General features: G+C 50.1%; 1 protein-coding gene across 8 annotated transcripts in view; it reads right to left on the bottom strand.

Annotated features, from left to right (window-relative positions):
- The window catches only part of cul9 (cullin 9), a 32,053-nt gene extending 15,708 nt beyond the window's left edge, over window positions 1-16,345 (bottom strand). For 5 of the 8 annotated variants that reach the window (XM_084561669.1, XM_084561671.1, XM_084561673.1 and 2 more), the window contains exons 1-17: window positions 16,053-16,345; window positions 13,642-14,316; window positions 11,013-11,167; window positions 8,808-9,425; window positions 8,327-8,734; window positions 6,646-6,832; window positions 6,350-6,568; window positions 6,084-6,282; window positions 5,769-5,970; window positions 5,491-5,681; window positions 5,191-5,387; window positions 4,589-4,737; window positions 4,423-4,511; window positions 4,237-4,342; window positions 2,640-2,867; window positions 456-546; window positions 213-384 (exon numbers count right to left, since the gene is read on the bottom strand). In XM_084561669.1, coding sequence (XP_084417795.1) covers window positions 213-384; window positions 456-546; window positions 2,640-2,867; window positions 4,237-4,342; window positions 4,423-4,511; window positions 4,589-4,737; window positions 5,191-5,387; window positions 5,491-5,681; window positions 5,769-5,970; window positions 6,084-6,282; window positions 6,350-6,568; window positions 6,646-6,832; window positions 8,327-8,734; window positions 8,808-9,425; window positions 11,013-11,167; window positions 13,642-14,316; window positions 16,053-16,188 — 4,022 coding nt within the window. In that variant the 5' untranslated portion in view covers window positions 16,189-16,345. The remainder of the gene's footprint in view (window positions 1-212; window positions 385-455; window positions 547-2,639; window positions 2,868-4,236; window positions 4,343-4,422; window positions 4,512-4,588; window positions 4,738-5,190; window positions 5,388-5,490; window positions 5,682-5,768; window positions 5,971-6,083; window positions 6,283-6,349; window positions 6,569-6,645; window positions 6,833-8,326; window positions 8,735-8,807; window positions 9,426-11,012; window positions 11,168-13,641; window positions 14,317-16,052) is intronic. The other 3 variants (XM_084561672.1, XM_084561675.1, XM_084561676.1) reach the window with 2 other exon arrangements.
- Window positions 16,346-22,289: the final 5,944 nt, after the last annotated feature.

Here is a 22,289-nt window from a genome sequence, read left to right as displayed (position 1 = left end):
CAGTACTAGTGGTACCAGCAGAACCAGAACCAGTACCAGTACCAGTGGTACCAGCAGAACCAGAACCAGTACTAGTACCAGTGTATCAGCAGAACCAGAACCAGAACCAGTACCAGTGGTACCAGCAGAACCAGAACCAGTACTAGTACCAGTGGTAGCAGCAGAACCAGAACCAGTACCAGTGGTAGCAGAACCGGGTGGTACCGGTGTACCTGATAACGACTCCTTTGTGCATGTAGATGTTGATGAAGTGAGAACCGGTGCAGCCGTTGGACTCCCAGTAGGTCTTCGGGTTCTTGTCGGTCAGTTTGTTTGCTCGATGGTGATTGGACGAAACCTCCACCTTCTCCCAGCATTTATCCTCCTTCAGCTCCACGCTGGACCCTGAACACACCACCAGTTAATCTACAGCCTCCACCTGCATTCAGACAAACTGACATACGAAACAAACGCACCCTGGCACAGATTCCTCAGGAACACGTCGAAGAACGGGATGTTGATTGGCTGATGGCTGCGTCGGTGCTCCTCGATCTGACCCAGCACCATCTGACAGGAAGCAGGAAGTAGAGACAATAAACTGCACCATCTGACAGGAAGCAGGAAGTAGAGACAATAAACTGCACCATCTGACAGGAAGCAGGAAGTAGAGACAATAAACTGCACCATCTGACAGGAAGTAGAGACAATAAACTGCACCATCTGACAGGAAGCAGGAAGTAGAGACAATAAACTGCACCATCTGACAGGAAGCAGGAAGTAGAGACAATAAACTGCACCACCTGACAGGAAGCAGGAAGTAGAGACAATAAACTGCACCACCTGACAGGAAGAAGAGACAATAAACTGCACCACCTGACAGGAAGTAGAGACAATAAACTGCACCACCTGACAGGAAGTAGAGACAATAAACTGCACCACCTGACAGGAAGAAGAGACAATAAACTGCACCACCTGACAGGAAGTAGAGACAATAAACTGCACCATCTGACAGGAAGCAGGAAGTAGAGACACTAGGCGCGTTCGACTTCATGCAGATCTGACTTGACGTGATGCATGCTGGGTTGTTCATGCTCATAGATCTCGAATATGATTGGTTAAAATGAACTTGTTCTACCCAGGGTTTCTGCAGGTTTGATCAAGTGAAATTTAAGACTTTTTAAGACCTTTTTAAGACCATTATGGGTTACATTTAAGACCTACTCGAAGTACAAATTCAACTATCAACTATCCTCTTGACGTGATTTAACATCCTCCTGCATCTCATGTGCCATGCATACTTTTGTAATATTTCAATGGAATTAAACAGCTTTGAAACACATCGCTGTAGACCACTATAGAACTCCGGGTGTCACGTGACTTTTTTTTGGTTGACACCACCATACTGGCAGGAAACCTCTGAGGAAAAATTAATAGAGCCAGTGGTGATTTCCTTATAAGGACCGTTCAGCACATAGTTGAGCCAAACAACGAAATCATTTCACTGTTAGGGTTAGGGCTGTAACAGCCGAGCTTTACATGGAGTAGTACCAGTTTACGCCACACGGCGGCGCCTCATTTGTTTTCATCGCTTAGTTCAGCAGGTGTTACTCTTGAATCCGTCTCCTTTGTTTTTTACTTCCTCAATCTCCGTAATGTGGACGCAGGTGAAAGCTACAAGCCACGAACGTTTTATTATCTGCTATTATAGTTTGTAATATGCCGTGTTATATGATTTATATGGTTCTGTTTAATAAATGTATTGTGCGTAAATCCCTCCACTTCGTCTCCTGCCTTGCTACTTCATGTTGAAGCATACTACTGGCAAACGAGGCTAAGCTTCTCTCCAACTTCACGTTACAAAGCCAGCAATCATTAAACTTACATTTCGGAAATTTCCCAAGTTGACAACGAGGTTCATGTGACAGAAGAAGTCTCGAATCCAAAAGTAGGCAAAAATCCATAACGCTAACAAACGTTATGTGACGATAAAATCTCCCCGCTTGGCCTGCGCTGTACGACCGGACCTACCCGGTGCAGCAACACATCACAAACCGGGCTGAACACCGGATTCCACTTCCTGGTCTCATTTGTAGTTTAATTTTGGCGTACTGCTAATAGTTATATTTAATAAAGAACTACACAGAACACACGGAACTAACAGTGAATGACACCGACGCATTGAACGAAATGCGAATGAAGCGGTAAATGCACGTAAGGATTTAAGACTTGACGAAATGTAATTTAAGACCTACGATGCAAAATATGCTCGTATTTAAGACTTTTTAAGGCCTTAAATTGGCATTATCAAATTTAAGACTTTTTAAGACTTTTTAAGACTCCGCGGAAACCCTGTCTACCCAGCATGCATCACGTCAAGTCAGATCTGCTCAGATCTGCATGAAGTCGAACGCGCCTAATAAACTGCACCATCTGACAGGAAGTAGGAAGTAGAGACAATAAACTGCACCATCTGACAGGAAGCAGGAAGTAGAGAGTAGAGAGTAAGAAGAGAGAATAACTGTAAACAGGAAGTAAAGATGACCAGTAATAGCAGTGTTATAACAGACTGTAGTCTTTTTGCCACTTCCTGGTTGGCTGTTGAGTTATTTGTCATCAAACAAAGCACTTCCAGGTGAAGTAAGCCCCGCCCCTCCCAGTACCTGGATGCATCCTGCCAGAACGCTGGTGGTCATCTTCTTGTAGAGGCTGGCGTACTTCTCACAGTCGGTAATAAGGTCTCGGAGCTCGGTGACCGTCAGCAGGTTGGTGCTGTGTTTGTCCAGAGCTTTGACCAGAGCCTCTTTGGTTCCTAGACGACACATGACCACGGCGTAGTCCTTGTTCAGAGACGCCAGCCGGTACAGGAACCGGATGAACAGCTGCACCACCTGTAGGAGACCGTAGCAGGTTAGCGTGGCGCAGGTTAGCATGGATCAGGTTAGCGTGGAGCGGGTTAGCGTGGAGCGGGTTAGCGTGGAGCGGGTTAGTCTGGAGCGGGTTAGCGTGGAGTGGGTTAGCGTGCAGCGGGTTAGCGTGGAGCAGGGTAGCGTGGCGCAGGGTAGCGTGGCTCAGGTTAGCGTGGAGCAGGGTAGTCTGGAGCAGGGTAGTCTGGAGCAGGGTAGCGTGCAGCAGGGTAGCGTGCAGCAGGGTAGCGTAGCGTGCAGCGGGTTAGCGTGCAGCAGGGTAGCGTAGCTTGCAGCAGGGTAGCGTGCAGCAGGTTAGCGTAGCGTGCAGCGGGTTAGCGTGCAGCAGGTTAGCGTAGCGTGCAGCGGGTTAGCGTGGAGCAGGTTAGCGTAGCGTGGAGCGGGTTAGCGTGCAGCAGGTTAACGTGCAGCAGGTTAACGTGCTGCAGGTTAACGTGCTGCAGGTTAACGTGCAGCAGGGTAGCGTGCGGCAGGTTAGCGTGCAGCAGGTTAACGTGCAGCAGGTTAACGTGCAGCAGGGTAGCGTAGCGTGCAGCAGGGTAGCGTGCAGCAGGTTAACGTGCAGCAGGTTAACGTGCAGCAGGGTAGCGTAGCGTGCAGCAGGGTAGCGTGCAGCAGGTTAACGTGCAGCAGGGTAGCGTAGCGTGCAGCAGGGTAGCGTGCAGCAGGTTAGCGTGCGGCAGGTTAGCGTGCAGCAGGTTAACGTGCAGCAGGTTAACGTGCAGCAGGGTAGCGTAGCGTGCAGCAGGGTAGCGTGCAGCAGGTTAACGTGCAGCAGGGTAGCGTAGCGTGCAGCAGGGTAGCGTGCAGCAGGTTAGCGTGCGGCAGGTTAGCGTGCAGCAGGTTAACGTGCAGCAGGTTAACGTGCAGCAGGTTAACGTGCAGCAGGTTAGCGTGCAGCAGGTTAGCGTAGCGTGGAGCGGGTTAGCGTGCAGCAGGTTAGCGTGCAGCAGGTTAACGTGCAGCAGGGTAGCGTAGCGTGCGGCAGGTTAGCGTGCAGCAGGGTAGCGTGCAGCAGGGTAGCGTGGAGCGGGTTAGCGTAGCGTGGAGCGGGTTAGCGTAGCGTGGAGCGGGTTAGCGTGCAGCAGGGTAGCGTGCAGCAGGGTAGCGTGCAGCAGGGTAGCGTGGAGCGGGTTAGCGTAGCGTGGAGCGGGTTAGCGTGCAGCAGGGTAGCGTGCAGCAGGGTAGCGTGGAGCGGGTTAGCGTAGCGTGGAGCGGGTTAGCGTAGCGTGCAGCAGGGTAGCGTGCAGCAGGGTAGCGTGCAGCAGGGTAGCGTAGCGTGGAGCGGGTTAGCGTAGCGTGGAGCGGGTTAGCGTGCAGCAGGTTGTCTCACCTCTCTGTCGTTGATGAAGGCCGTCATGGAGGACAGACACGGCTCGATGCTCTCGTGCCACGGCAACATGTCCTCCTGGTAATTGTCCAGGAACTTGTTGAGGATCCTGTGGGAACAAACGTCACGTTACCATAACAACGAAAACACCATGACGACGGGGTCAGAGGACAGAGGTGGCAGGCTGACCTGAGGATGGAGAGCTGGACGGCTCGGTCGGCCCGGTGCTGCTCCAGGAGGCGGACCAGGTCCTGGTAGGTGTCTCGGCTGCGAGTCACCTGAGGAGACAGGAGGACACGCTCAGATGGACTTCCTGGTCCATCCTGATTGGCCAAGCCTCTAAAGGTGAGCCTACCTGGCTGCGCTCCTCCTCCAGCTGAGACGTGTCGTCACACAGCAGCTGCTCCAGAGTCTGGATCACCTCCTTAGTCGCCGTCAGCTCCTTCAGACTCACCACCAACATCTGGAGCTCCGTGTCCTTCAGGTCCAGCTGTTGACAGCTCTCTGGACGGGGGAGGGAGGAGAGGAGAGGGGAGGAGAGGAGAGGGGAGGGGAGGAGAGGGGACGGAGAGGAGAGGAGAGGGAGGGGAGAGGAGAGGAGAGGGAGGGGAGGGGAGGAGAGGGGACGTAGAGGAGAGGGGAGGGGAGGAGAGGGGACGTAGAGGAGAGGGGAGGAGAGGGGACGTAGAGGAGAGGGGACGGAGAGGAGAGGGGAGGAGAGGAGAGGGGAGGGGAGGAGAGGGGACGGAGAGGAGAGGGGAGGGAGGGGAGGAGAGGAGAGGGAGGAGAGGCAGAGATAGATGTTCCAGTAAGTTTTGGTTGTGATCAGTTTCGTTCCACCCCCAGTCCTCCCAGTCCTCCCAGTCCTCCACCCCCAGTCCTCCCAGACCTCCCAGTCCTCCCAGTCCTCCACCCCCAGTCCTCCCAGTCCTCCACCCCCAGTCCTCCCAGTCCCACCTTTGGTGTCCAGCTTGTGGACCATGGAGATGTGGTTGAGGGCGATGATGGCCAGCATGGCGTGGTCTCTTGACAGACGGAGACACTTTTTGAGGACGGTGGAGACACCGGCGTCCACCAGCTGCTCAGCCAGACTCTTGTGGTTGGAGATGAGCATGATGACAACCAGCAGCCCGTTCCTGACCGACGGCGAGCAGCTGGAATCAGATCACCCGTCATCAGCCCCCACATCCTCCGCAACAGGAAGAACAACCACACCCCTACACCCTCGGAAACAGGAAGTAGAGAGAGAAACCTCACCCTTTGGTGTCCAGCAGGAGGTCCACGGCGGCGGGGATGGCGCCCAGAAGTCCTTTGGAGCCCTGGGGCGTGGCCGAGCCGATGCTGGCGAAGATCTCCAGCATCATCTGGGTGCCGGACTCTGAGAGGGGGAGGCTGCTGCCGACGCTGCGCAGGTCGTGTTTACTGGCTCCGGTGATGACCTTCAGAGTCTGACGGGAAGAGAGACACGTGTGTCACTCACCCGTCTCTGTGTCTCACCTGTTTCACACCTGGAAGACGGGGGCGGGGCATCTCACCGCCAGCGCCAGCTGCTGCACGTGGACTACCGAGGAGAACTCCTGCATGCAGGACAGCACGGCTTTGACCCCCCCTTCGGTGGCGAAGGACACCCTCCACTCGTACTTAAGCATCAGGAGGTGGGTCAGTCTGAGCGCGCTCACAACCACGTCCCTGGAGGACGAGCCCAGCAGCTCCACCAGCAGCTTCAGCAGCTTCTCCCTGGGGACAGGAGGACAGGAGGACAGGGGGTGAGTACTGATCTAGGACTGTGTACTTCCTGGCCGGCCCGGTGTACTTCCTGGCCGGCTCGGTGTACTTCCTGGTCGGCTCACCTGACGGTCTGGGCCGAGTCGCTCCTCATGGAGTTCTTGTCCTGGGCTCCTTTCTCCTCCAGCAGCCTGGTGATGAAGAGGACGGCTGCCAGCTGCTGCGCCTGGTCTGAGGCCGACCCCCCCTTCTTCAGGATGTCCACCACCTCCCCCAGCTTCTCCAGCACCGTCTTCTTCCCCTGGACCCGGGGGTTGTTAAACACTGCAGGAGGACACACGCCGTCAGACACGGTCTACTTCCTGGAGTCTCAGAGGACAGAGCGTCTCACCTTTCATCTTGTCGTCCAGGTCCTCGGGGTATTTGCTGTCGTCCTCCGTGGGCAACTCGCTCTCCGTCTCTGAATCAGCAGGAGGTTCCTTCTTGGCTTTCTTAGAGACCGAGCCCATGGCCGTGGAGGAGGAAGAGGAGGAGGAGGAGCTCTGAGCTTCACTTCCTGCTCCTCCTGCGCCTCCTGCTCCCAGACTTGATGAGCCCAGGGAGCTCTCAGCTGAAGAACAATGACTAGTCAGATGTCTGTGTGGACAGAATAAAGGACAGAGACATTCAGAGAGGAGGTGTCCTCACCCAGCAGCTCCTCGTCCTCCAGCCTCCCCCCTCCTCTCCTCAGGTAGTGTTTGGAGAAGGTGTGGGAGCACAGCAGGTCGCTGAGGCAGGACGACGGCAGCTTCTGCTTCAGGTAGTGGAGCAGCTTTTTGGCCACGTCCCCGGGGACGGACAGGCTGATGAGGGACGCATCGTCCAACTCCAGATCCTGGACCATGGACAGAGAGGAGGAGACAAGAATAAACTCTGGACAATGGAACCAAAATGGCGGACACGTCTCCTCCTCCTCCTGCTCCTGCTCCTGCTCCACCAGTGACGAGACGTAGTCATGGCAACCGTTTTATAGTGTCCAATAACTAAAACATTTGGACACATGTCTTTCTGTCCTCCGACTCTCTGCCATGGTTTTTGGAACCAGTGGATGCCATGACGGCTCCTCTACCCCCTGGTGGCTGATCTGTTTATTTAGAGTGATGTGTGTGTGTAGCCTGGTAGCATAGCATCAAGGTGTGTAGCCTGGTAGCATAGCATCAAGGTGTGTAGCCTGGTAGCATAGTAGCCTGGTAGCATAGCATCAAGGTGTGTAGCCTAGTAGCATAGCATCAAGGTGTGTAGCCTAATAGCATAGCATCAAGGTGTGTAGCCTGGTAGCATAGCATCAAGGTGTGTAGCCTAGTAGCATAGCATCAAGGTGTGTAGCCTGGTAGCATAGCATCAACGTGTGTAGCCTAGTAGCATAGCATCAAGGTGTGTAAGCATAGCATCAAGGTGTGTAGCCTGGTAGCATAGCATCAAGGTGTGTAGCCTGGTAGCATAGCATCAAGGTGTTTGGCCTGGTAGCATAGTAGCCTGGTAGCATAGCATTAAGGTGTGTAGCCTGGTAGCATAGCATCAAGGTGAGTAGCCTGGTAGCATAGCATCAAGGTGTGTAGCCTAGTAGCATAGCATCAACGTGTGTAGCCTGGTAGCATAGCATCAAGGTGTGTAGCCTAGCAGCATAGTAGCCTGGTAGCATAGCATCAAGGTGTGTAGCCTAGTAGCATAGCATCAAGGTGTGTAGCCTAGTAGCATAGCATCAACGTGTGTAGCCTGGTAGCATAGCATCAAGGTGTGTAGCCTAGCAGCATAGTAGCCTGGTAGCATAGCATCAAGGTGTGTAGCCTAGTAGCATAGCATCAACGTGTGTAGCCTGGTAGCATAGCATCAAGGTGTGTAGCCTAGCAGCATAGTAGCCTGGTAGCATAGCATCAAGGTGTGTAGCCTAGTAGCATAGCATCAAGGTGTGTAGCCTGGTAGCATAGCATCAAGGTGTGTAGCCTAGTAGCATAGCATTAATGTGTGTAGCCTAGTAGCATAGCATCAAGGTGTGTAGCCTGGTAGCATAGCATCAAGGTGTGTAGCCTAGCAGCATAGCATCAAGGTGTGTAGCCTAGTAGCATAGCATCAAGGTGTGTAGCCTGGTAGCATAGCATCAAGGTGTGTAGCCTGGTAGCATAGCATCAAGGTGTGTAGCCTAGTAGCATAGCATTAATGTGTGTAGCCTGGTAGCATAGCATCAAGGTGTATAGCCTAGTAGCATAGCATTAATGTGCAGCATAGCGTCCGTATGGGACCTGGTCCGTCTGTTCGTGATCTGTGATCTAGAGGAAGGATGGACATGTCGGCCATCTTGGTTCTACACAGTCTCTGCCCCGTCCCCTACCTGCTCGTCAAGGCTCTGTCTCAGGACCTGGTGGACGTCCTGCTGCTGCTTGGTCTCCAGCTTCTTGATGAAGAAGAGGACCTCCCACCACTCGGCCCGGCTCAGGGCAGCCGGCTCCGCCAGCAGAGGCTCCTGGAGGTAGGGCAGCGAGTAGAGGCCCCCGGGGGGTTTGGAGAAGAAGGTCTGGCTGGCTGGGGGGGCGGAGACAAAGACACGTTCAGACCGACGGCGAGCTGAGAGAGCGGGGGTCGCCGAGCGTCTCTTACCGGATGTGAGCTGCAGCGTCTCCGTCAGGGACGAGGCCTTCTCCTGCGTCTCCTTCTCGGCCTGACCGCCGCCGCCGCTGCCCAGGATCTCAACCATGTGCCAGTGGACCCAGTAGGTCCTGGACAGGGAGTTCCAGTACACCTGAACACACCACAGGACAGGTCAGAGACAGGTGTCCAGGACTACAGACAGTAGAAGAAGAAGGAGGACTCACCTGAACGGGCGGCGAGCCGTCGTTGCTGTAACGGAACTCGCCCTCGTCGCGGGCGCACACCTCCTCGTAGTCCTCCAGCATGCGGACCATCATGCCGCTCTTCAGGTTCTCCTGGACGTACTCCACGTAGGCGGAGCGGCTGGCGAAGTCCGACCGCGTCTTGAAACCGTTCCCCGTCTTCTTCTTTGCTGGTGCTGCAGCGGCGGCGGTGGGCGTGGCCACGGCAGCGTTAACGGAGAGAGCGACGGGCGAGGCGAAAAACCGAGGCTGGAAGATGGACCTGAGGACGGGGCGGGTCGGCTCCTCCCCCTGCTGCTCCCCGCAGGCCACGCCCCCTCCTGAGTGGCGGGCGGCACCGTCGGGTGGCTGGCGGTTCCGGTCCCAGCCCATGACTCGAACCAGCTCCGAGATCAGGTTGGCCATCGCCATGGTGAAGTCAAACTCTCGCTGGACGCGCAGGTGCTCCGTCTGGTGGGCGGAGCTAGAGGAGGAGGCAGGGGAGGGGCTGGCATCCTGTCTGTCAGAGCTAGGCTCCGCCCCCGCAGTGTTGAGCTTGTCCATCAGAGACGTGACGCACAGGTAACGCTTGACCAGAGAGAACAGCAGCTTACCTGGAATCTGAGCACAGAAGAAGAGTTAAGGTCCTCACAGGGACATGGGTCCTCACAGGGACATAAAGACACAGAGACACGGGTCCTCACAGAGACATAAAGACACAGGGACATGGGTCCTCACAGGGACATAAAGACACAGAGACACGGGTCCTCACAGGGACATAAAGACACAGGTCCTCACAGGGACATAAAGACACAGGGACACAGGTCCTCACAGAGACATAAAGACACAGAGACACAGGTCCTCACAGGGACATAAAGACACAGGCACACAGGTCCTCACAGGGACATAAAGACACAGAGACACAGGTCCTCACAGGGACATAAAGACACAGAGACACGGGTCCTCACAGAGACATAAAGACACAGAGACACGGACATAAAGACACAGAGACACGGGTCCTCACAGGGACATAAAGACACAGGTCCTCACAGGGACATAAAGACACAGGGACATGGGTCCTCACAGGGACATAAAGACACAGAGACACAGGTCCTCACAGGGACATAAAGACACAGAGACACGGGTCCTCACAGGGACATAAAGACACAGGCACACAGGTCCTCACAGGGACATAAAGACACAGGTCCTCACAGGGACATAAAGACACAGAGACACAGGTCCTCACAGGGACATAAAGACACAGAGACACGGGTCCTCACAGGGACATAAAGACACAGGTCCTCACAGGGACATAAAGACACAGAGACACAGGTCCTCACAGTGACATAAAGACACAGGTCTTCACAGGGACATAAAGACACAGGGACACAGGTCCTCACAGAGACATAAAGACACAGAGACACAGGTCCTCACAGAGACATAAAGACACAGGCACACAGGTCCTCACAGGGACATAAAGACACAGGTCCTCACAGGGACATAAAGACACAGGTCCTCACAGGGACATAAAGACACAGAGACACGGGTCCTCACAGGGACATAAAGACACAGGCACACAGGTCCTCACAGGGACATAAAGACACAGAGACACAGGTCCTCACAGGGACATAAAGACACAGAGACACAGGTCCTCACAGGGACATAAAGACACAGGACCTCACAGGAACATAAAGACACAGGGACAGAGGTCCTCACAGGGACATAAAGACACAGAGACACAGGTCCTCACAGGGACATAAAGACACAGGGACACAGGTCCTCACAGGGACATAAAGACACAGAGACACAGGTCCTCACAGGGACATAAAGACACAGGGACAGAGGTCCTCACAGGGACATAAAGACACAGAGACACAGGTCCTCACAGGGACATAAAGACACAGGGACACAGGTCCTCACAGGGACATAAAGACACAGAGACACAGGTCCTCACAGGGACATAAAGACACAGAGACACAGGTCCTCACAGGGACATAAAGACACAGAGACAGAGGTCCTCACAGGGACATAAAGACACAGAGACACAGGTCCTCACAGGGACATAAAGACACAGAGACAGAGGTCCTCACAGGAACATAAAGACACAGAGACACAGGTCCTCACAGGGACATAAAGACACAGAGACAGAGGTCCTCACAGGAACATAAAGACACAGGGACACAGGTCCTCACAGGGACATAAAGTTACCTGAGGCAGGTGGATGCCCTCGAAGGAGATCCCGTGTTCCTCTGATGACGTGGTCTCAGCGAACAACTCCAGCAGAGTGTAGCGGTTATCAAAGTCCATGTGCTGCTCAATTCCATCCTGCTGACTGAGAGACAGCAACACGTAGGCCCGGCTTCCTGAGGAGGACATGGGGAGGACATGGGGAGGACATGGGGAGGACATGTCATAGGGCTGGGTGGTTAATTGAAATTTGATTTCGTCTTCCCTCGATCATGAAAACAAGACAACTGTAATATAACGATTAGGGGTGGGAAAAAAAATCGATTCTCCGATTTATTTCGATTCTATTCTGAACGATTCTGTCTCGATTCAAATAAGTTCATAATCGGAATTTTAAAATTAAAATTTTTAATTAGTTCGCCCGCTGCAATATTCTGTGCGCCTGCTGCGGAGCTCAACAGAAAACTCTCCTCTCTGGCCTGCTGATTCTCTGCTATACGCGCATGCGCACACACGTGCGAGTTGTTTACATGCGCCGATAAAATGGCTGCAACAGCGAGCGGTAGACCCACCTAATTTGAGTACGTGAGGGCGTTCACACTGAAAATTCCAACGAGACGAAGTGCGCTGCAAGTACCCGGATGGTGTTCTCATAACGGTCAAAAAGCTGAGTGTGGAACGCTGCACACTTTCCACCCTTAACGGTAGCCATCTTGGCTACGTAGCGGAAGGGGAGGGGCTATCAACCCAATTCAAACTTGCGATAGTGGCGGCTGATATCGGCGGCATTGATTTGGAAGCGGTGGTGGAGCAGTTTTACAGGTCCATACAGATGTAAGTTATAATATGACATTTAATGAAAATGATTTATATTGCTGTTTTACACGTAGTACTATTAAATTGCTGCTCGATATACGCTCGCGGTCAAAATCAAAATACGGCGTTAGTCATTCGTCATTTCCGGTAAGTATAGGCGTAGTACCCGATTTGAGACGATACTACCTTTTTGAAAATTACGCACTACGGACGTAAGTGCATAGTGCTCATAGTGCATGATATCGAAGTGTACTGACGAAAGTACGCCATTTGAGACACAGTCATAAGACTTGCACCGGCTTCTTTAAAAGCTGACGTATGGCAGCATTTTGGATTTTTTGAGGATGGAGGAAAGATCGACAAGACTTTCACCGTTTGTAAGGTAAATTCTAAAAAAAAATTAGAGAAGGTAATTCATCTGTTTTTCTTTCTCTAATGATCAACACAATAGTAGGAAATGATTTGCAAATTCTGAGTAGCAAACTCATATTTAAGAATCTGACCAAACTAAAATGTGTGTGTGTGTGTGTGTATATATATATATATATATATATATATATATATCACAAAATTTAAAGTCACGCATGGAAATGTACATTAAAAAAAAAAAAAAAAAAAATCGATTAATCGATAATTGATTAATCGATAATCGATTAATCGATTTTTGACCCCGTTTTAGAATCGAATCGTTGACCTCTGAATCAGAATCGAATCGAATCGTGAGGTGCCAAGAGATTCCCACCCCTAATAACGATGGTTGTGCTTCAGACCGTGTCTTATGAGGTAAATGAAGCGAACCCTTCCATCTCCACCTGTGGACTCTGCTCCGCCTGAAAATGTTCTTTGAGCCGCGCCGGTGCGTATTACCAGTGGCAGCCTTTGGTGGGAAGAAAGGAAAAGTGAATTCTGTGGCGTGGAAACACTTCGGCCTCGAGGCGTCTGACTCAGAACAAACCACATACGTAACTAAGGTTACCAGCCGTCCCTTAAAAAACTGAGTCGTCCTGTATTTACAAACAAAAGTACGCGTCCTGTATGGAGCTGAAGCAGGACGCACTTTGTCCCGTACGTCTCCTGCTCTGTAACCAATGAGATGACAGCAGGAATCCCGCTGTCATCTCATTGGTCGAGGGACTGTTGCTTGATTTAAAAATAAATTGTTGAATAATAATCAGTTTTCCATGTGTTCATATCACTCATATGCATCTAATTCAACTCAGTAGTTGAAGTCTGGGACAGTGTTTATTTGTATTTGTACATATTATTTATAAAAGTTAAAGTGTCCTGGTTTACCTGAACCCGTCAGAGCTGCAGACACGGATCAGTGTTTCAGGATCTTAAGGTTCCTACCACCAGATCACCATGACGACGGGACATGTTTATGTGGTGGTTACCGAGGCAACCAGAGGCTGGACCACTAGACCTCCTCCTCCTCCTCCTCGCCCCCTGCTGGCGGCCTCAGTACTGTCATAGTGTTGATGTTTAACTGCAGTCAACTAGATGACTAGCATATTTAACAAGCTAATGTTAGCGCTACAGCTAACTAGCTGGACAGCTAGCAGTTACAGATTATCAGCATTTAACGGTCAAGATGGCGGCGGCTCTGCTACAAGAGGTGTGTACGGCAGTGGGCAGGGCCTCATCCCTGTGACTCCGCCCCTAACCACTATGGCCCACAGGTGTTCAGGTACGTATAGAAGGAGGAAGACGTTTCTGTTTGGTCCAGGTCTAATGACGCTAGCACTGAAGCAGCTTCACCTGAAGCAGCTTCACCTGTAACTATGAACTTCCAGCTGCACCTGAAGGCAGCGTGGCCTGGTCCAGGTGAGCTTACCTGCGTCGTGGGAGGCGAGCGCTCGCAGCATTTTGCCGGCGCTGCGTCTGGTCTGCGTCTCCTTGTTGCAGAGCAGCTCCATGAGCAGGTTGAGGGCGCCGGTCTCCTTGAACACGCCGACCAGCGAGCCGATGCTGGCGTAGGCGCTCAGCACGTGGATGGTGTGCATGATGTTGATGGAGAAGTCGCTCTTCTTGGCCATCTGCTTCCTGGCTCGCCGCACCAGGTTCTTCACGTCCTCCTTCATGTCCGACAGCTCCACCTCGTCGAAGGTGACGTCTGCCGCCACCTCGCCGCCGCCTCCCTGGCCTCCGTCCGCCGCCTCGCCACCCTGCTGCTGGCCATCCGTCTTCCTCTTGCCCAGCAGCGTGGGACAGTTGGCGTACACGTCCTCCGTGGACATCCACATCAGGATGTTCTCCGGTTTGGTTTCTCCAGAGGAGGAGCCGCCGGCCCCGCCCACCCCGGAGCTGGAGCCGCCCGTCCCTCCCGCCTCACTGGCTCCGCCCCCAGAGCTGGAGCCGTCGTCCAGGGTGACGAGGCACCAGCGAATCAGGTACTCTGTCTGGCTATCATGTGTTCGCCGCTGACGAATCAGCTCCTCAGGATACGCCTGGAGTCTCGGACCGAGCTGGACCAGAAGGTTCCCACTGCGACGTTCACCCACCATGGTCTCTGAGGAGGAGGCGCAGGAGGAGGCGCAGGAGAGGAGGCGGGAGGAGACAGGAGGAGACGGGAGGAGAGACGGTAGGAGACAGGAGGAGAGAGGAGAGGAGACGGGAGGAGACGGGAAGAGAGGAGACGGGAGGAGATGGGAGGAGACAGGAGGAGACGGGAGGAGACGGGAGGAGAGACGGTAGGAGACAGGAGGAGAGAGGAGACAGGAGGAGAGAGGAGAGGAGACGGGAGGAGACGGGAAGAGACAGGAGGAGACGGGAGGAGGAGACAGGAGGGGAGAGGAGAGGAGACAGGAGGAGAGGAGACGGGAGGAGAGAGGAGAGGAGACGGGAGGAGACAGGAGGAGAGAGGAGAGGAGACAGGAGGAGAGAGGAGAGGAGACGGGAGGAGACGGGAAGAGAGGAGACGGGAGGAGATGGGAGGAGGAGACAGGAGGGGAGAGGAGAGGAGACAGGAGGAGAGGAGACGGGAGGAGAGAGGAGAGGAGACGGGAGGAGACAGGAGGAGAGAGGAGAGGAGACAGGAGGAGAGAGGAGAGGAGACAGGAGGAGACGGGAGGAGGAGATGGGGAGACAAGACAGGAGGAGAGGAGAGGAGAGGAGATGGGAGGAGACGGGAGGAGACAGGAGGAGATGGGAGGAGGAGATGTGAGGAGGAGATGGGGAGAGGAGAGGAGGAGAGGAGAGGAGGAGACAGGAGGAGGAGAGCATTGAAAGGGAAGACAACAACATATATTCAGTTCATTAAACTTTGACACAAATAAAAGTTTGTTTTTTAATGAAAAACTATTTTGACTATAAACAAACTGTTCGGTTCCAGGTATTAGACGGTTTCATCTGATCGTTTCCTGTCGCTGGTTTTATTTTCGGTTTTTCACAGCACTTCCTCTACAGCCGGTCTCCGTCTAACACCTGGAGCTAGCTGCTAACGGGTTAGCCTGGACTGACACGGTCTCAGCCGGCTTTAGTGAACAGTCCCGGGCCGATGACTGACACCAGCCAGGGACATGTCCACCCGCCAGTCACTCACCAGTCCTTTAGTTTCAGTAAATAAACAGGCCGCAGACTTTTACACCTGAACGCAACAGCTAACCGGCTAACAGCGATGCTAACGTTAGCTGCTCGCTACTGTTATGGTTTAACAAACATCTGAGAACTGAACCAGGTTAACTCTGCAACCAGCTAGCTGCTAGCTACATCCATACCAAGTGATAGCTAGCCATATGCACGCCGCCCAGAAAACGTCAGACCAGAGTCCATTTAGGAATCTCCAGATTTAACGTGTCGGTGATTCCAGAAAAACATAACTGAAAGTTTGGACGCGTTCCTGACAGCTGCTGGTTTCAGATGATCTCCCGGTGAAAACGGCGCCGTTAACGAGTTCATCTTAATCAGTATACAAACTTCTACAGTTTAAAGTTTTGACCGTTTAACGTTCTCAGTGGGTTAAACTTGTTCAAACTGCTTTTAAAGTGAATTAGCTGCTGTTTGAGGCGCTGTGTTGAAGAGTGAATCTCAATAAAACATTCATCTCCACATGTTGTCCGTTGAGTTTTCTTAAATTAGCGGGTTTTTGAATGTAGTCTGGTGTGTCATCCCTCCAGGAGGAGTGACCTGTGGAGGAGCCGAGGAGCCGAGGAGCCGCGGCGGGCCTGCGCTGCTCCCCGCTCGGGTCAGGCAGCAAAGCGGCTCCGCAGAGTCTCTCCGGCTCTGCCCCAGGTGTGTCAGGCTTACCTGCCGCGTCACAGACTCTCCTCGCGGCCTCGGCCTTGCTCCCGAAGCGCTGTTTTCTCTTCCGCCCTAACGTGTCGTTTCCCAGCCTGCTGCTGTGACCGCTCTCCGCCGGAGGTCTGAACTGTTGGATGCGCATTTGCGCACTGTGACAGGAACAGCATCACCCAGGACTTCTTCTTCTACGCCTGCTTCAAACATCATCTTCTTCTTCGCTTGTTCTAGTGACAAACCAGTTTAGAGGCGCATTACTGCCAACGATGGCCTTTAGTGTGAACCGAGTATAAACCATAGACATATATATATATATATATATATATATATATATATATGTCTATGGTAGAAACAGTCAACAGTTTAGACTGTAAAATAAAAACTCCTTCTACTTTGTGATATTTATCCCAAACTGCTGTAAAATGTGCAGCCGAGTCACGACAATAGATCAGTGTGTAAATAGTTTATCTGTCCGTCTATGATAATAATAATATTCTTATTTATTAATTATGTTAAACTTTGAAATGACTCAAATCAGATTTCGTTTATTTTTATTTTCCAACAAAAAAACTGAGTGTTAGCTTCATGTTAGCTCCGTGTTAGCTTCATGTTAGCTTCATGTCTATTATCTTCATATTAGCTCCGTGTTAGCGTCATGTTAGCTCCGTGTTAGCTTCATGTTAGCTTCATGTCTATTATCTTCATATTAGCTTCATGTTAGCTTCATGCATATTAGCTTAATGTTAACTTCATGTTAGCTTCATGTCTATTAGCTTCATGTTAGCTTCATGTCTATATCTTCGTATTAGCTTCATGTTAGCTTCATGTCAATTATCTTCGTATTAGCTTCATGTTAGCTCCGTGTTAGCTTCATGTTAGCTTCATGTTAGCTTCATGTCTATTATCTTCATATTAGCTCCGTGTTAGCGTCATGTTAGCTACGTGTTAGCTTCATGTTAGCTTCATGTTAGCTTCATGACTATTATCTTCATATTAGCTTCATGTTAACTTCATGTTAGCTTCATGTCTATTAGCTTCATGTTAGCTTCATGTCTATATCTTCGTATTAGCTTCATGTTAGCTTCATGTCAATTATCTTCGTATTAGCTTCATGTTAGCTCCGTGTTAGCTTCATGTTAGCTTCATGTTAGCTTCATGTCTATTATCTTCATATTAGCTCCGTGTTAGCGTCATGTTAGCTCCGTGTTAGCTTCATGTTAGCTTCATGTTAGCTTCATGACTATTATCTTCATATTAGCTTCATGTTAGCTTCATGCATATTAGCTTAATGTTAACTTCATGTTAGCTTCATGTATATTAGCTTCATGTTAGCTTCATGTCTATTATCTTCATATTATCTTCATTATAGCTTCATGTCTATTATCTTTATATTAACAACATGTTAGCTTCATGTCTATTAGCTTCATGTCTGTTAGCTTCATGTTAGCTTCATTTCTGTTAACGAGATCAGAGTTAATCTCAAAATCAGCTTCAGAAGACTGAAGGAATGAAACTGCTGCAGGAAAAGAAGAAAAGAAGAAGAAGTAGTAGACGTAGTAGAAGTAGTAGAAGTAATAGAAGTAGTAGAAGTAGTAGACGTAATAGACGTAGTAGAAGTAGTAGACGTAATAGACGTAGTGGACGTAGTAGCGGTAGTAGACGTAGTAGAAGTCGTAGACGTAGTAGACGTAGTAGAAGTAGTAGACGTAGTAGCGGTAGTAGACGTAGTAGACGTAGTAGAAGTAGTAGACATAATACACGTAGTAGACGTAGTAGCGGTAGTAGACGTAGTAGACGTAGTAGACGTATTAGACGTAATACACGTAGTAGACGTAGTAGAAGTAGTAGACGTAGTAGACATAATAGACGTAGTAGACGTATTAGCGGTAGTAGAAGTAGTAGACGTAGTAGCGGTAGTAGACGTAGTAGAAGTAGTAGACGTAGTAGACGTAGTAGAAGTAATAGAAGTAGTAGACGTAGTAGAAGTCGTAGACGTAGTAGACGTAATAGACGTAGTAGACGTAGTAGAAGTAGTAGACGTAATAGACGTAGTAGACGTAGTAGCGGTAGTAGACGTAGTAGAAGTCGTAGACGTAGTAGACGTAGTAGACGTAGTAGAAGTAGTAGACGTAGTAGCGGTAGTAGACGTAGTAGACGTAGTAGAAGTAGTAGAAGTAGTAGACGTAGTAGCGGTAGTAGACGTAGTAGACGTAGTAGAAGTAGTAGACATAATACACGTAGTAGACGTAGTAGCGGTAGTAGACGTAGTAGACGTAGTAGACGTATTAGACGTAATACACGTAGTAGACGTAGTAGAAGTAGTAGACGTAGTAGACATAATAGACGTAGTAGACGTATTAGCGGTAGTAGAAGTAGTAGACGTAGTAGCGGTAGTAGACGTAGTAGAAGTAATAGAAGTAGTAGACGTAGTAGAAGTCGTAGACGTAGTAGACGTAATAGACGTAGTAGACGTAGTAGAAGTAGTAGACGTAATAGACGTAGTAGACGTAGTAGCGGTAGTAGACGTAGTAGAAGTCGTAGACGTAGTAGACGTAGTAGACGTAGTAGAAGTAGTGGACGTAGTAGCGGTAGTAGACGTAGTAGACGTAGTAGAAGTAGTAGAAGTAATAGAAGTAGTAGACATAGTAGAAGTAGTAGAAGTAGTAGAAGTAGTGGACGTAGTAGCGGTAGTAGACGTAGTAGACGTAGTAGAAGTAGTAGAAGTAATAGAAGTAGTAGACGTAGTAGAAGTAGTAGAAGTAGTAGCCGTAGTAGACATAGTAGAAGTAGTAGAAGTAGTAGACGTAGTAGAAGTAGTAGAAGTAATAGACGTAGTAGACGTAGTAGCGGTAGTAGACGTAGTAGAAGTAGTAGACGTAGTAGAAGTAATAGACGTAGTAGACGTAGTAGCGGTAGTAGACGTAGTAGAAGTAGTAGACGTAGAGGAGTCCTGAAGACGACCAGCAACCTCCAGGTCTGAACCATAGACAGTATAAAGATGGATGATGGAACAGCTCCAAGTCAAACCAAGTAGACCTCCCACGGTGTCTGGCTGCAGTATAGATCATAAGCTCCACCCCCTCCATATTAGTGGGCGGGACTTTGACTAAAACACTAAAGTACACGTCAAATGTTTTTTTTATTGATGGTTTCAGTCATGTTAGTTAATATAATGTTGATGTTCAGGTGAGCATTGTTCTGATAAGTCTTGTTTTAGTTATTTGATGCTATAGAAACCGGATGTGACCTCATGATGAGTCCATATTTATATACAGTCTATGCTCTGAACAGTGGCGCAGGACTGAAAAGACCTGCAGTTCATCGAGTGACCACTTGAGGCTCTAAAGGAGACGTTGACAGTTTGGTTTGGTCTCAGTTTACTTCACTAGTATTTCTGGGTGACATCACAGAGGGTTTGTCATCACCAGGACCTCCAGACTCTGATGAACTCCTTCAAAATAAAAGCTCCAGGTGACTCGTTGACTCTCAGTGTTACTAATGACCTGAACAGTAGATGGCGCTGACGCTTCATCAACAGCAGCTCTGCTTCCAGTCACATCATCAGGATCATCTCCTCCTCCTCCTCCTCCTCCTCCTCCTCTGTCTTCATCACCTCCTCCTCCTCCTCCTCCTCCTCCTCTGTCTTCATCACCTCCTCCTCCTCCTCCTCCTCTGTCTTCATCACCTCCTCCTCCTCCTCCTCCTCTGTCTTCATCACCTCCTCCTCCTTCTTCTCCTCCTCTCTTTGTCTTCATGACCTCATCTTCCTTCTTCTTCTTCTTCTTCATCTCCTCCTTCTTCTTCATCTTCTTCTTCATCTTCTCAGTCTTCTCCTCCTCCTCCTCCTCCTCTTTGTTTTCATCATCTCATCTACTTCATCTCCTCCTCCTCCTCCTTCTTCTTCATCTCCTCCTCCTCCTCCTTCTTCTCCATCCATCTCTGTTGTCTTCTTTTTTATCTTATTTTGTCTTCCTGTCTTTTTATGTCACCTGTCCTCTGTGCTGTAGTTCCTGGTTCGTCCAGGTGGGGGCCTACTGATGGTTCTGGATCAACAGCTCTGAGTTCTGGTTCTGCTGCCGACGGTCTTTAGGACCATGAGGAGGACACCTCTGCTGGTATTCATTCCTCTGTATTCAGAGCATGCCTCCTCCTCCTCCTCCTCCTCCTCCTCTCTGCAGAACACCCATCCTCCGGTCAGACGGACTCCTGTCTTCCCGTCCACCTCTCTCCTCTTTGGGTTCGTTGTGTCTCGGAGCTGCGGACCTTCACAGCGGGACTCCGTCGGCTCTCTGCGCCGCTCACAGCGCCCCGAGGTCCGCTGGAGGACGGAGGAGGAGCCGCTGTGGCGCTGGATGGATGGATGGATGGATGGATGGATGGTCTCACGGCTCACCTTGGGAGGTGAGTGTGTTCTTTTATTTGAACATGAGAACAAACATTTCAAAATACTAAAAGAAACAAATTAAAGCTTCAAACTTTGACCAGAACCAGCTGATGATGAGTTAAATGAGAATAAACCGTTTAAAACATCAACATCAACACAAGCAGCCGGAAAAACAGATTTACAGTCAGGTCAGTGAAGTACTCATTATTTATTAGTAAAAGATCTGAAATGGTTTAGAGATGTCCTCACTGTAAGACATGTCCTCACTGTTAGACATGTCCTCATAGGTTAGACATGTCCTCATAGGTTAGAGATGTCCTCATAGGTTAGAGATGTCCTCACTGTTAGAGATGTCCTCACTGTAAGACATGTCCTCACTGTTAGAGATGTCCTCACAGTTAGACATGCCCTCACTGTTAGACATGTCCTCACAGGTTAGACATGTCCTCACTGTTAGAGATGTCCTCACTGTTAGACATGTCCTCACAGGTTAGACATGTCCTCACAGGTTAGAGATGTCCTCACAGGTTAGAGATGTCCTCACTGTTAGACATGTCCTCACGGTTAGAGATGTCCTCACAGGTTAGACATGTCCTCACAGGTTAAACACGTCCTCACAGAGATGTCCTCACAGTTTAAACATGTCCTCACAATTAGACATGTCCTCACGTGTTAGAGATGTCCTCACAGTTTAAACATGTCCTCACAGTTAGAGATGTCCTCACAGTTAGAGATGTCCTCACAGTTAGACATGTCCTCACAGTTAGAGATGTCCTCACAGGTTAAACACGTCTTCACAGTTAGAGATGTCCTCACAGTTAGACATGTCCTCACAGTTAGAGATGTCCTCACAGGTTAAACACGTCTTCACAGTTAGAGATGTCCTCACAGTTTAAACATGTCCTCACAGTTAGAGATGTCCTCACAGTTAGAGATGTCCTCACAGGTTAAACACGTCTTCACAGTTAGAGATGTCCTCACAGGTTAAACACGTCTTCACAGTTAGAGATGTCCTCACAAGTTAAACATCCTCACAGGTTAAACATGTCCTCACGTGTTAGAGATGTCCTCACAGTTTAAACATGTCTTCACAGTTAGAGATGTCCTCACAGGTTAAACACGTCTTCACAGTCAGAGATGTCCTCACAAGTTAAACACATCCTCACAGGTTAAACATGTCCTCACAGTTAGAGATGTCCTCACAGGTTAAACACGTCTTCACAGTTAGAGATGTCCTCACAGTTTAAACATGTCCTCACTGTTAGATATGTCCTCACAGGTTAGAGATGTCCTCACTGTTAGAGATGTCCTCACAGGTTAGACATGTCCTCACTGTTAGAGATGTCCTCACTGTTAGACATGTCCTCACAGGTTAGAGATATCCTCACGGTTAGAGATGTCCTCACAGGTTAGACATGTCCTCACAGTTAGAGATGTCCTCACAGGTTAAACACGTCCTCACAGAGATGTCCTCACAGGTTAAACATGTCCTCACAATTAGACATGTCCTCACGTGTTAGAGATGTCCTCACAGTTTAAACATGTCCTCACAGTTAGAGATGTCCTCACAGTTAGAGATGTCCTCACAGGTTAAACACGTCTTCACAGTTAGAGATGTCCTCACAAGTTAAACACGTCCTCACAGGTTAAACATGTCCTCATGTGTTAGAGATGTCCTCACAGTTTAGAGACGTCCTCACGGGTTAGTTCAGGGAGAAGGGGACATTTGAGACTTGTTTTTGTCGCTGTTTTTGTTTTTTCAGGAGGGTTCAGTACACGATGCCTGACCTCTGACCCCTGACTTGTGACCTTTGACTCCCGGCCTCTCTGACAGACAGCTCTGAGGAGCAGCAGGAGGAAGG

The sequence above is a fragment of the Chelon labrosus genome (assembly GCF_963514085.1).
Source record: "Chelon labrosus genome assembly, chromosome: 15".
In the NCBI taxonomy this organism is placed as follows: domain Eukaryota; kingdom Metazoa; phylum Chordata; class Actinopteri; order Mugiliformes; family Mugilidae; genus Chelon; species Chelon labrosus.
The sequence above is the reverse complement of the archived record's forward strand: the minus strand, read 5'-3'. Positions and strand labels throughout refer to the sequence as shown.